This window comes from Micrasema longulum, unplaced genomic scaffold (genome assembly GCF_059751315.1).
Source record: "Micrasema longulum isolate JH-2025_06_02 unplaced genomic scaffold, ASM5975131v1 h1tg000306l, whole genome shotgun sequence".
Classification (NCBI taxonomy): Eukaryota; Metazoa; Arthropoda; class Insecta; order Trichoptera; family Brachycentridae; genus Micrasema; species Micrasema longulum.
Window position 1 is genome coordinate 1,058,794 of NW_028277510.1, and position 15,732 is coordinate 1,074,525.

Here is a 15,732-nt window from a genome sequence, read left to right on the forward strand (position 1 = left end):
CACAGTTTTCAAATGAACTTAATAATAATGCAAAATGTATTCATCGATCTGAGACATTTGCCCAAAAAGATGTAAAATATAATTGAATTTACAAATTATGTTTAATATTGTAAGATGTTCGTCGTGACTACGGAACTAATAAAAAAGAAAAGATGGATCTGATTGTTTTCAGAGATAAAAAAGTTTTTGATTCTCGAAAGGTGCAAACAACGAGGTGCGAACAACACGTGTCAATATAAATCATTGTCAAGTACTCTCTAAAGGAAGGAAGTAAGAAGTACTCGGGAGGAAATTCATTCTTACGGTTGGTTCCCATTTTCCCTAAACTATCTAGAACCGAGAGGGTTCACTCGCTATTTAGATGTCTATCTTAACAGCCTCTATATCCAATAAATGCTATAGAACCCGTTTAAACCCAGCCAAAACGAGACCGACTGGAAATGGAGCTTCGAGTCCCGCGAGCGTACACTCGAATAAAGGATTTGAACGAGTATGCTCCTATGTGGATGTTATAGATCGCGATTAGACTTTTCGTTACCTTAAAGTGCACGACATTGTGGACGGGAAATGTAATTGTAACGCCTGTTTTCGACCCGAAGAAATCCCGAGCCCGATACATTAAACCGGAGAAAAAATCTCGTTTTATTTTACATTCGATCAATTACCTGGCTTTATTTTCAGGTCTTTTGCCGTAATGCCGCTTGGCTGGTCAGACATTAGCATATACAATGTCGCGGAGATTGAGACTCGGCCGGTCTTTTTATCGACAGATATCCACGCGGCCCTAGACCAATGTGTGCTAAAGAGGACATTAAGATTTGTATCTCGCTACCATTTAACAGTGGTTTTTTGTTTGCTAAGCCTTCGACGTGAGAACGGATATCCTACACACATGTATGATTAGAATACCAAACAGACTGGATTTTTAAGCAGTTATAGATATCTTTAAACCTCCATATATTTCCGCACCTAATTTATACGATTGCGTAATACTTGGTCAGCTATATCTACTCATACAGAGGGCTTCATAAGCAATATCGCTTGACCATTCAACGACTAAGTCCAGTTAATTCCTTCCAAATGAGTTGGCATTTTAATCCTAGCATATAGACGCCCTCTCTGTCCGACTTTAATCTTCGCTAACACCGTTTGGATTCTATTCAGATTCGAATGTGCTTTCGGTAATATTCTCGTCACTTTACAGAACATAAAAATAATTGACATAATTACTAAATTATACATACGTGTATTGTAATATGCATTTGGTCTCCTCCCGAATTCCCAGAATCTTTGCCCTCATCTAACCCGCGATAACAGTAGATTACGTCGCACACACAGGGTGCAAATAAATTTAATCATATCTTCTGCGGTTCAACACGTTGCACATAAATCCACATGCGATGTTATAATAATTTGCAAATAGTCGTATAAAGTCCCCTCCCGACGGGAGTAAGGCCCGCTCCCAGAAGCGTTTAGGCGGGAAAACTTGCGCGGAAAACAAAAGCGCGCTACTGGCCCTGGGGATTCATTCGGGAGAGTTCTGATGAGCTCATTCCGACGTGTAATTATTTCGTTTAGCCGATTGCAGATGCCGCTCCCTCCGCGCCGATCCGCGAGAAGATTTATGGCCGAACGGCGAAAGGGTTGGCTCGAGAGAATCTGTACCGTGTACCGCCAGCCTCGCGACACGGGACGAGTTGTCGGTCGCCATCTTTTGAAGATAAACAATTAAACGCAGTATAGGAAAACACAAAGAAAAAACGGTACCTTCATGGATAATATTATTATAAATTACGGTAGGTTTTGTTATTTTTAAATCGATAAATTATTCGTTCCGTGTTTCCCTAAAATGCCGAGGGTGCAACTTCGTTCAAAAATAGCAAAAGTAATTCGGGTGAATTTGTACAAGTACCGGGGCAGCAGAAATAGGTTGGTTAAGCCGGTAGCACCGAGAGGAGTTCCCAGGGGAGCGCGGTCACCTGTCAGCCGGAATTAAAGGATGGCCCTACAGCCGAACTCGTACCTCGAGCTCGGCCGCAGGGCTTACGGCTGCCCGATGGAAGACACGTAATACATCCCTACTATCAAATGGACAGAAGTGTCGGGGCATTCAAAAGGCTACCGAAAGACTCATTTTGCTCCATAAATATACTGTCAGATTCACAGGCGGCTCCTGATCAAAAACACTGGTAGTGCATTTCTTCACGTTTTGTAAACTTGTATATTAAGTTTAATAATATAATAATATATAGCCATAAGAATGTGTGTTACAACAACATATGCAGGCATTGGAACCAGATCGGACGCTTAATCCTCCATGGTTTTGTTTGCGTACTGTTTTATACACACTAACATTTTACGCAAACTATACGTAACTAAACCACCTAAAAAATACAAAGTTTGATAATATAACAAAATGAAACGCGTCACATATATTTTAAAAAGTAAAAGTAGAATTAAATCCTATAAAAGTATTTTATTTTTGTTTTGGATACCTTACTAAATTTCTTACTAATATTTTGTCAGTGAGTACGCATGTTCAGAGTGTCGTTACAAACGAACTTCATATCTGCGCATGCATTGGCACTGACTGCACGGAGAATGTATATTTACCCACTCTAACGAACGATTCACCTGTATGAAACATAGTCTATCTCGCTGAAGCCACGTTTTACCAGATCTGATATTTTTCATGCAAATTCAGGGCAAAAGCTCGTGAAAAACCAAATATGTACGGTGAGGATTTGCGCAGACGTAGACAAGATCGAAAAATCATTCTTGAGAGTCGATCTTGATAGATATTTTGGCGCTAGTTTTATTTTTTTATTTTGTTTATTAAGAAAAACAACAGCAATACAAAAAAATAAACACAACATTATAAAAAAAAAAAACATAAAATAAAGCCAAATCAGTTTTCCACGTAAATACAATTATAAAAATCCAGTTAGTATTGAATATAATGTTGTAAGAGTATAATGTTGCAAATAATCCCTGTTTCTATGTTTTGCATATTTTGACAATCAATAATTAATTTATTTATACACATTTTTACTCGGCAGTGCAGTGCAGTGCACTTATGCTCATACTAAGAAAACTGTCTCTGATCTGATTAAATAACAAAAAAACTAATGATCAAATCTTATCTTTATATACATAATTCTTCTGTACGTGAGATGTCACTGAATGGCTTAACCAATTTACGTGCGGTTTTCAGCGAAATGTAGATATTTTAGCTGCGCGTGTTCGTAGACATTAAAATTTTCAATCGAATCTCTAAAAAAAAGTTAGAAGCATAAACCTTTTTTTCATCAAAACTACCAGCGTTGCATTTGACGAGAATGCATATGTAAAAAAAATGGAAGGATGTTGTTTTTTTGTGTTTAAAAAAAGTTTGTTTTTGAACGTTTACAAACAACATTAGCTTTTTATGGATCCTTATCAAGATTATTTCCTATCATTCCATTTAATTTCTTTCCATTTACCTCTTTTAACTGGATTTTTGGTAATACTAAAGTAATATTAACTGACATTCAATATGAATAAAATGCACCCATGTTGGTGAGAAGAGCCGAGCTTGATATTTGTAAAAATATATATATACATAGTTGAAAATGAATTATTTTTAGTTTTGGAATTCAATCATAAACAAGTACCTAGGTACCTGCTTATTTTCATTGGAAAAGTCTTTTTTCAAGTTAATAGCAGGCAAGCCAACATTCTGACAGGACAAAGTCTGTCGGGTCCGCTAGTTACGTATAAAACACTGTTAAAACTACGCTGTATGAGAAACGAGAATCCACGTTATTAAATGGTCCTAAATATGACGGCGTAATTCATGCATTTACTATGAATATTTGCTATGAAGCGTTACTACTACACTGCAGAGTCGTCTGTTAATTTCTTTGGTCAGCACAGTTAGACCCTTTCGTAGTTTACCTTACATCAGGGTATAAGTAACAGGACAACATGCTAAAGGTGGGGATGTTTTGCTTTATAAACAAAGATGGATGCAGGCAAAAACATCCCTCGCTTTTCCTCTCCTGTCTTGATCTTTATATACATAGGAACGTATAACCCTTCTATGTCTTCTGATCCCCGGGGAGGCTTATATTAGTGTTGACTTCTCTTATCGGCGCTGTTTCCCGTGTAGGTTGAAATTTAAGGTTTATTTTTATTCAAGAGATAGGTTTCAAGTTTGCTTTCACGTTATTTACTTTTACTATCTTATAATTGATCTTCTTTTAGAATTTATTCTACAAATTTATACAGTGAAACGAGAATAATGTTAAGAGTTAAAGATTAAAACTCAAATGAAAGAAAATACAAATTTAATAATCGCTTATACATACGATTTTACATAATATATCCTTTGAAATGATTTTGTCAATGATTTTAATGTATTTAAAAAATAATTATTACTCATTATATTCAATTTCGCAATGCTGAAATAATTTCTTCATTTTAAGTAAAAGAATACGACGACCCTCGAGTGACATTTGTGAGACTTGAAATCCCATTTGAAAACATTTTGCATGTTTCCCTAATACCATCATCGTCCCCTTTTGCGGTTGTTAAGATAAGAAGTTATTCGTCCCAACGGTGACGTGGTAAAAGCCTTAGTGGTCTAAGTCCGAGATCCCGGGAGAACAGAAACCAGAAGATGTAAACTACGTTTCGTTTTTGAAGACATACAATGTGTCAAGGTTTTTGGATTTTTTGCGAACAAAAAATGATTATATTTTTAAAGAACGTTTTGTTTTTTTGTTTATTTAAAAAAACAACAGCCATTACAACAAAGAAATTAACAAAAATTTAAATTAATTTAAAAAGAAATTAACATTTATAATAATCTATATATTACTGAATTCAAAGCCAAAAAAACACACTTTTGTAAGGCAACTTTGTATCACTTCACTTGTGAATGTTTTTTTCAATAATAATGACATATTGTAAAACATATGAAAAGGAAAAGTTTTTATTAACTCGGTTAAAAAAAATCTTTTTGCCAACGGATTCACACGGAGCGACCCAAGATAAGCTGTCTTTTTTTTTAATGAGAGGACACAAATATTGTATGAAGGCACACAAAAAAAATAAAACGTGCAAAGTTTGTTAAATGCAGTTAGATTAAATGTAAAAAAAAAACACTGAACTTTGAATAAATTATGAAATCATTTTCAGGTGAACATGAACAGCATGGTAAAAATGACTATTTATTTGACGATATTACTTGAAATGTGAAAATGTATTATTAATTTTTTTTATATATTTATTTGTTTTGTATAAATAGTACTGTAAACTGTTTAAAAAGCAAATGATCGAAAATGTTCGTTCATTCTAAAAAATCGTCTCAAGTATTAGGTATACATGTATTACCGATGTGTATTAATCTTGAACAATACGTTTTTGTGTTAGTAAGCATTGGAGCTTGTTTTATCTACTCTGTAAGAGCACATCGAGGTTGGTGGTCTTATAATAGTTGACATTTATCATAAAACATAATACTTAGAGAAGATGAAAAGCCATGATACGTCGGCGCCGATTGCACTCAGCTCCCGAGGATTATTCCCGTTATAAATGGATGCCTTCGTATAAGGCCGCGTGAGGTAGTTTGGGAACCCTAGATACTCGGTGGTCATCCTTTATGTGTGTCCAGCGGAGGGGAGGGGTTAATGAGTCGTGTGTCCTAATCCAGGGATGAGCCCGACGGGCTAGCGGGGATCCAGCCTGATACTGCAATCCTCAATGATATATTATTTTTTATACGCAGTGTCTCCAGATAGCTTCCCAAGGGAAAAGAGAGCTACCCCTAGATACAATGGCGCTACTAAAATAAAATATAAAGCAAAACTAAGGAATAAATTAATACGCACTATTTTTAGAATAATAAATCCCATTCGGCAAGTTGAGTAACGTCTCATGTGTGCCAATCGAAATATATGTTTTCATTATACCTTTAAGCGGTCTCATTTGACCATAAAAGTCTCCTCGCTTTCCTCGATACCGATACTTCGTAACAGGCTATATTTGGCGACCGCCTTATCTCGATACCCGGGTCAGTTTTAAGGACTTTAATTCATCGCTCGCCGGTCGGCCTATATGAGATGTCTAGAGCCCGGCAATTAATTACATACGATCGATCAAGCGGCAATCGTTGCTACATAATAGTTTACCCTTTTTAATGTACACAAAAGAAAGTGGCGGGCATATCTCCTTCAGCCAACATGTCAAGGCTCCATCGGACAAGCTCTCGTATCATCTTACTGGCCTAAGTGATTCAGCGGACCGCTAATAGCTAATATCTAATGGACGCTCGATTACTTACGCAACATTACACAGCGATCCGTGACTCGTATGATCCGTCGGTGTTCGACGCGTACCTAGACCGTTAGCGTATATATTCTGCTTTCCTAATACAAATTAGCCATAGTCTATCCGAGTGTGGAAAGAAACTCTCTTTATTTACTCCGACGTTTCCAATAAAAAAGGAATTCAAAGCAAATAATGCGTTAATCAGCACAGTGTCGGCGTCATAAGAAGAACATGAAATAAATATTTTTCTATTATTTTCTTGCGAATTTCCACCCTCCGCAGTAAAGCCATATCTGTGTTGTTTCTGTGCATCAACCGGAGAGACGACACGACGAAAGCCTCTAAGAAGAGTACTATTAGTATAATCCGATATCCTTTTAGCGCCGCGCAAACTAAGTACCGAGCTAAGTAAGCAACTCATCTTACCCCTTTTCAATAACCAACTTCATCACGGGTATTGGGTGTCCCGTCATAAAGGACTTACAGGATTGAAAATGTCGAGGAAACTTTTCTTGATAATAATTATGAAATAGAGACAAAACACGTAAGTATTTTGGTTTCCTGCTATTATATTTGAAGAATGCTGTGTCCCGTGTCTTATCGGACAGTTAGTTTGTATGTCTGACTTAATTTAAAATGTCCGAACCCATTTCGCCAGTTAAACGTATTTAGTTATTCAAGAAGTTAATTTCTTCGCTACGTTAGTCTCCCACTTTCCTCCCCCTGATACTCCTTCGAGGGCCTTCAACTCGTAATTCTTTCTTTTCTGTTTCTTAAGCGCGAGTAATGAGACACAAGCTTTCCGTTTTAGCGAAAAAGATGTTCTAAGCCGTATATTTTGTTCTGAACACTTAAATAGCTTCTTCTAGTTATTTTAACGCCTAGTTATGGCTCCGGACATACATAAGAGATTCACCCTACTTTACATTTCGCTACGATAACGGAGCTATCTAAAAGGCGCTAAAATTTTTTTCAGGTATGCACAAAGCTAAGATCATGTTTTAAGACTTATTTACGCTATTATTTTAGCTTGACTAGAATATTATGACTTTGAGTGGGCAGATTTGAAGCGAATCGTTCGCAACCTAAAAAATTGACAAAATAGAAAGCAGTAGCTAATTCGAAATTTGCATGAACAGCTATCTATAATCAAGAATACATACTTTTTGTATGGAATTCGATTAAATTGCTTCAAAGTAATAAATTCAACATCTCTTCGTGCGACACCTTACCACCCCATTTTTCACAAAACCCTCCGAAACTTTACAGGTAGCTGTAAGTATTTCCAAAGTTTGGATTAGGTACTCGATCCTAGGTCTCAATACATCGAACATTCTTATATAAGATTTGAATAAAGAATAAATCAACTAGGATTTCGACTATCTTCGATTCTGATGCGCGCTCGGGTAAGGAAAGGGATGGTCGTGTGCTGCTCTCGCTCTATCTTTCCAATTTCTTGGCGCAACCTCCTCACCCTCCTGCTCTCCGCGTTGATTTATGTCCACGACACTAAGACTGTAATGAAATTGCAACGTTAGCCGGAATTTTGCCACCTTCCTCCTAAAGAAGGATCCGAGAGATTCTTCCTTCTACTCACTTCGGGAGAGCCTGACTCGAAATTGCCAAATTTTAATTTAACTTTGCCGAAAATTCTTATTTTAAGGATTTTTTGTCATCTTTTTCTGTAGACATTTCTTGAATGTCTTTCACATTTTTTTTACAAACGCACCATCGAAAATATTTTAATCATGTGGTTTAAAAGTTATTTTTTATCACTGCAAAATAATGATGTAGGTTTTTTTTTAACTTATTCTAAAAACAAATCGTCTTAAAAAATGAAGTGCCGAGTATTCAAAATAAATATTTATAAAAACAGGAGAGAAAAACGGTCGAAAACGGTAAATAATGTATGAAAAACAACTGTTTGCTTCAGAATTCAAGTTCTTCGTTTAAACTAGTTAGAAATTTATAAAATACCTTTATTCATAGTGTCTATTAGAATATCTTATAACTCATATTTTAAATCAAAAACTAATTTGACCGACATAACTAACTCGAGGAATTAAGTGTTTTTGGTTACATATTTTGTTAAAAATATTGATGTTTGCTTTTCGAATAGAGAAATCTATTAATCTGTCTTTATTATAGAAACGAAGAACGGAGATGGAACAATGTTTGAGTATATCCAAATGCTTGCAGACTAGCTGGATTTCCTCCCCAGGAAGTTATCCATATTTACATTTATTTCAACAGAGACGGAAAACATTTTTGAGAAGGGAATATGGAAGTCTAGGAGATGGACCTTACATGTATTTTCAAAGTCCTCGTAATTGATGTATCCTCTTTCATCCCTGTTACAATCAATATAGTTTGATATAGGTAACCATGCCACCAGACGTAAAAATTGATTTTTATGAAATCTTCTAAAATTAACTTTGTTTTTAGTGTCCAGAATGTTTACATTGGTAAATTCTCCGCACAACTTAGAGTTCTCGGGGATGATAGATCATCATACTTTTCGTAGATAATACAGTGTATATAGGAAAATTAAAATGGCTTATCTTGAAATTTTGTGTAAAATATGTTTTTTGAATAAATTTTTAGTGTACACCATTTTTTATTGTCCTCGTTTTGTGATCTTCGTCTTAATGTTTTTACGTTAATACATTTTCTGTTTGTATATTCACAGATGTACGTATAATCGTTGTGATTGGCTTAGGCAGTTAACATTGTAAATATGTAAATAAATATACGAATAAAATAAGAAAGATTTTAACGAAAGATATGATGCGGAATATGTATGTAAATGATCACAATGGGTACCAGGGAAACATGAGCGACGCATCACAGAAGATTATTGCTCGAGCTAGAATACCATTTCCCTTGTACCCGGTCTCCGTGGAAAGGCAAAGCCTTAGTAACCCTGAACGGAAATATAGACGACTGCTACAGGAAATAAGCAAGCCTCTGTTAGACCCTGGCTCATGACGTCATGACAATAAGATCGCGGTAAATAGGAATCAGACGCCATTCAATTGATGGGCTATAAATGTAACGATATGTTTAGGAGGGTTTCAACAGGTACAATTACGTTATTGTGTACTAAGGTAGATACAATCTGCCGTATAGTTACGCGCATATTATTGCCTATATGTGATAGAATTACACACGTTAATAATATCTACATTTCAACATTAATATGATAAATTATCACCCCATGCTGGAAGCTGCTGAGAAAAAAATCGCAATTTACAATGTTATTTTATACGTTAACTGATTTGTATATTCTTTTAAAGTGACAAATGTTTGGCAGATACATTATTATTGATATTTGATTCTATTATTGTTATGTTAAACTTGACCCAACATTATTAACAAGCGAAAAAAACCTTACTTGTAGTTAATGACGCAAAATTAAATGGACACTTTACTAGCGTAAAGAAAAAAGCTTTTCGATTCGTGGGTAATTGCCTTCCATGCCTACATTTTCTAACGGGCTTTTATCATGATCTTATTTTATGCTACGCGCTTTAATTGGACTGCAACTGTGAAAAACCAAACAGATATATCGTTTCATTTGCAAATATAATCCGATTTATGGAAGAAATAGATAATTGGCTATATTTTTAGCTCATTTTTCGACATTTTGACAGCTACCTGCTAGTAAGTTTCTTTTGTTTGGTAACAATTTACACATAAATATATATGTTTATTTATTTGTTACATGCGTATTGTGATTTGCTCTTTTTTCAAATTGCTAAGAGCGATATTTGCTATACCTTAGATGAAGAATTTATAGTAAAAAAAGTGTCTATTTATTAAAAGTCATTGCTTATAATATTTGCATAAGTTTAAACGCACATTGCCACAATATTGTACGAATTTATTAACTGTTAAAATTTTATTTAACATTTTTTTTAAAACATGTTTTAAAAAAGCTTACATCATCAACTGGGGTAGTACAAAAGCTAAAACAAACGTTGGAATATGTCCATTCAAAGAATTCAAATTATAATATGTAAATTAGTTTTTAAATACAAAATGAAACACATGCGTCCCGATCGCTTCATTTTATAGTAACATTCGGATCACATGTTTGATCCAATAAAGTAATTGAAATATTTGTAATTTTATTTGATACACATTTGAATTAATAAATATGAATGTTCCTCCGAGGAATATATATGTGATTATCTTGCGTGGAGGTTTATTCTTAATTTGTTTTCTGAAAATATAATCCGCGATCTATCAATGAGCACTTTAAGGTTGAAATTGGTATTTATTGTTAAGAATAGTTTGTACTCCAACACACATCGTGTAGAACCTCGTCCTTCTGCTGGGGCATAATTAACATGGGAAAAGGCAAAGCCCGACTCCTTCTACACCTGCGGCCCTGGTACTTTTCATAAAAGATGGGGGGATGAAAATCGGTATGTAACATCCCCGTAAAATACATTTTACGACAGTTTTAAGTTCTATTAAATTCATTAAAATGTAATTGGAGGGATAAACGAAATTAAATCGAAAAAAAAATTGTGTTACTAAATATAATCATTCGTGTTAATACTAGAAATGCTTTCTTGCAATTAAAGATACAACAACAACAACAACAAACCATCACGCCGTTTCCCCGTAGAGGTAGGCAGAAAGGATAGAACGCCATAACACTCTATCTTGGCATACAGACCTCGCTTCCTCTACATTCATACATCTTCTCATGCACGCACGCCGATTATTCCTACTTTTAACATGTCCATCTTCAAGTATTTGATGGACTTGATCGTGCCATGTCTTTCTCGGTCTTCCTCGTTTTCTGCATCCATCAACATTTGCATCGTAGATCCTTTTAGCCGTTCTTTCGCTGTCCATTCGCTCTACATGTCCAAAACAACGCAGCACCCCTTAAAGATAGTTGAATTAAATTATTTAAGAACTTCATAACACAATTTCATTTTTTGTTTTGTGAGCGCATTAAAAGGACTATTTTTGTCTGAGAATGAAATAATATAACACGCTTGTTACAGTAAAAAAACCGCAAATCAATTGATCAAATAAATAAATTGAACCTTGCAAATATTTTTTATCAATAGCTTACAAGCATTTCATTATCTATGAACGTATAGTTGTACTGAAAAAAGTTAAAAGTAAAGAAGTTAAGGAGTATAAATTTATATAATTGTTATGTTGTCGTCAAAATGGGCAAATTAGGTTCCTCGTTTGAAACTTTTTTAATACAAATCATATGATAATTGAGATATAAACGTTAAAATCATGAAAATTTTAACTCAAAAGACCTTAACTTATAAAACCGGGTAGCGGTCCCGTGGCTAGCGTCTCGGACTCACGGATCAGAGGTGCGAGGTTCGCACCCCGCTCTACCACAACTTGTTTCCCATTTTCTAATCTTGAGTTATTTACAAATTGTTGAAAATGGCTCCCCAAAATCGAAATATTTGAGTTAATCATAAGGACAAGTATTTTTAAATAAATAAATAAAAAAACTCAACAATTTTCAATGTTCAGTTTTCCATAAGTATAGATAAAAAAACATTATTAAAAATACTAGAAATCAAACAGATAAAATCACAAAGTATATGCTTAGCTAATGAATACAATATTGTACAAATTACTAGTACATAAACATATACATTTCTCTATAAAACACACAGTTTTCCCTGAAGATGGCTCCTGCAATGGTAGCCGAAACTTCGGATCAAATCCAACATACACGGTATCACCCAAAAAAGATACATAATATTGACAATATTGTAGTTTTACGATTTTTTGTAATGATTTTACTTACCGTTAAGTGTTGAAAAAGCCACGCTCTGAGGATATTGGTGGCCACTTTAGGGAAAATTCCTCTTTTTTTCTGATTCTTCTTCCCATTCGTGTCATCATCTTCCTCTCCCGTGCCTTCTCCACTCCCGATACTTGCATTACTCGCGTCACCTGAAATAAATAAATATATGAATAAAAATTAAAAAATATTCTTTCATTCATACAAGTATCACAAGTATCATTCATACAAGTATCATAGCGACCCTTTAAAAAAATAATGTTAAAGTAATGAAATAAAAGATAAATCATGACATTTACTTTTTAAAATAATTAATGATATAATGTCGATTCTTATTTATTTTAATACATTTAGAGGGAAAACTAAATTAGATAAAAGGCTATAAGGAAAAGTTGTCCTCTACATTTTTTAAACATCAGTGTTGATCATTTTGCGTGTGAATAGGCGCTTTTAAGATAAACTATAAAAACAAAATGACCGAAAGAGGATTATTGAAAAAGTTACTATCTTCATATTTGTTAGACGTTAGAGGTATGTTAATTAGCAACAAAAACATGTCGACAGTATCTGCATACCCAAATATCATGGCTGGCTAATTCCACAATATTCGCTCCTACAGTCAACAGTCAATTTCAGCAATATCGTTTCTAAACTATTGGGTTTTAACAAAAGTTGTGAGTTGTGTCGAAATTTCCAAATTTTAAGATCAGAAACAAAAGGAAAAAAAGGTAATAACTGTACGTCGATTGAAAGAAAATTTTATGTTCTACAAGATATTGTTTGTTTTTACGTTACATGTATTATTTTAATTGATTACAAGCCTTTAAAATGTAATGTCAAGTAGAAGCAAGTGAGCATTTTCGACAGAGCCGCCTGTTTGCTTTCAATCGAGGGAATCAAGCTGCCAAAGCTGCTGGTGTTGTTAACGTAATCGTACGTTGTGTCCGTTTTATTCCAATTTAAGAGAACAAGACAGCACAACAAAAATTGAACCGAGATGTCGAACCGAGATGGGTATCTTTAAATAAGGAAAAATGAAAATGTAGGCATTTACAGAGCTTTCATTATGGCTGGATCTCAAAAGATAATTATTCCTTTGTCATTTTTTAATTTAGTATAATAAATTGTGTAAGAAATATGTGTACGTAAGTTTGTTCAAATAGCTATTATTGAAGACTCACATTTCCCGACGTCAATAGTCGCCATTAGGAAATGCAACCCTCCTCTACCTGTCTCCTCGCTCCCTTCTCCCTACCTCCTACCCCCTACCCCCATCAGCCAGGAGGGGTGGCAGGGGGGGTCGGCACACCTTTAATGATTGTTTCTTATCGCCTTACGGAATTGCCGCGCGCTTTGCATTTAAAATGCTGTTTTAACTAATTACGACAGATAACGCGTTACGGAACTACACGACGAGCCGAAGCAGTGTTCTTTAAATATACGTATTGATAATTTGTTTAAAAAATTCATTAATCTTCTACCACAACTACCATCACGCCATTTCTCCGTAGAGTTATGCAGAGAGAATAGATCGCCACTGGCATACATTTCTAGCTTTTTTCACATTCATACATCTTGTCGTACATGCCCTTCGGTCTTGCCTTTTTTTGATATGACCAGACTTAAGATTTTGGTGTATCTGATCATACCACGTCTTCTTTGGTCGTCCTTGTCTCACGTTTGCGTTCATTTTCACCATATTTATTTATTTTAAAATATATTTTCCATTACAAATTATTTAATAATAAAAATAATGTGACCTCACTGGGGTAACCCGTGCCAAAGACGCTTAACAATATACTTTTTTTACGTATATGTATTCTTGTTTTACCATTTTTTCGTCATCTATTCGTCCTAAATGACTGAACCATCGCACAGACCCTTTCTTAATCTTATTCATTATACCTGACTCAAATTTACACTCTCGCCTGATTTCATCATTCATAATCCTGCAACATTGATTTCTCACACATTCGTCTAAGAGGTCGCATTTCGACCGCGTCCATTTGGTTTTCATCCAACCTCTGCCAGTTCCATGTTTCGCTTCCAAACATAAGTGTTGTGATTAAAACTTCGTTGTGCACTCCCAGTTTAGCTTCGATTGACATATTTTTATTAGCAACTACTGGGCTTAGTGCTCCGTTCATTTTGTTGCATTGACTCTCCTTTCAAGATCTTTTTATACTCTTCCTTTTCTTGAAAACATGCTTCCCAGATACACAAATTCTTCTACTTATTCAAGACATTCGTTGTTTACATTTATTATGCAGTCAGTAACCTCACTTCCCCTTTTAAATACCATAACTTTTGACTTACTTTCGTTCATTACCAGTTCGTACTCCAGGTATACATCGTACATTCTATATAAATACATTAATCGAAAAATCTTCTCGAAAATCGAACCAGGTATCTCAAGCATGATAGGCTACGCGCCAACCATCTTTCATGTTTTTTTTACTTGGAGTAGTCGTCGAGTCGTAAACACGTACATAATTATAATCATCACTCTATACAGGAAGAAATATTTTTTTTTTTTAGGAACTCAAATAGCGAATAAAAATGTTGAAAATTATTCAGTTTACTTACAATAAAATATTTTAAAACTATTTGTATTTAGATAGGTCATGTTTTGTAAAGAAAAGTACAGCGCACTCGAATCTTTAATGGTCATTGTTTATGTGCGGGCGACTAAAGGTTTTCATATTGAAATATAATTACGTTAAAATTGTATTTGTTTGTAAAACACGAAAAATTGAAAAATAAAATTACATTCAAAACATATCATAGTGTGCGTACTCAGACATACAAACATTCTATGTTTACTCAGTTCTCTGCATTAAAGATGAACTAGCTGATAGACGTCATACGCTTAGATCAGCTACATCTAAGTGGAAAGGAAAAGTTATTATTATTGTTAAAACCTCTACGCAAACAGCGCACTAAATTCGATGACGGCGCATTTGCGGTCGCAGGCCCTACGGCTTAGAATGCTCTCCTAGCAGAGGTGCGAAACTGTAAGAGTGAAGTGATATTTCGGAAAAAACTTAAATTCTACTTGTTATCTAAATCATTTGAATAAATACTTAGCATGTGATGACAAAGTACATTGTTTTTCTTCAATTGCAAATTTAAAAAGTTGAAATCGAATTAATTTCTTTCTGTAATCACAATGTAAAGTGCCCTCGAGGTATTATATTATGAAAATGGCGCTATATAAGTTTTTCATAAAAATAATAATAATTTTAACTCACTATTACTTTTTATCTCCTAAAAATATTGTAAAAGATGAAAATGCTGAAAATAATTTATCAGTTCTGAAGATGCCTACTAAGGTAAAACCGCTCGTTGGTCAAAGTAAAACTAAACGAAGAAATTTGAGTAATCTTTATCAAAAATATTATACCGGTCTATTTATTAAAGGAGTTAAAAATTAATAAACATTTCTTGTATACCCACGAACAAGCCATGCCCTTGAGGGATTTTTTGTTTACTATTTTTACTGTAAACATGTATTTCATTGCTATGAAATTATCCTTTATTTTTTGAATACTTTGTTAAACCTCTTTTGTATATTGTAAAAAAAAACAAAATAAATATAATAATAAAAAAGAAAAATAAAA

The 15,732-nt window shown here is 34.5% G+C and overlaps 1 protein-coding gene across 1 annotated transcript in view; it reads right to left on the minus strand.

Moving 5' to 3' along the window:
- The window catches only part of LOC148282682 (homeobox protein homothorax-like), a 182,693-nt gene extending 168,222 nt beyond the window's left edge, over positions 1 to 14,471 (minus strand). The window contains exons 1-2 of the mRNA XM_088224709.1: positions 14,429 to 14,471; positions 12,116 to 12,264 (exon numbers count right to left, since the gene is read on the minus strand). Coding sequence (XP_088080835.1) covers positions 12,116 to 12,264; positions 14,429 to 14,471 — 192 coding nt within the window. The remainder of the gene's footprint in view (positions 1 to 12,115; positions 12,265 to 14,428) is intronic.
- Positions 14,472 to 15,732: the final 1,261 nt, after the last annotated feature.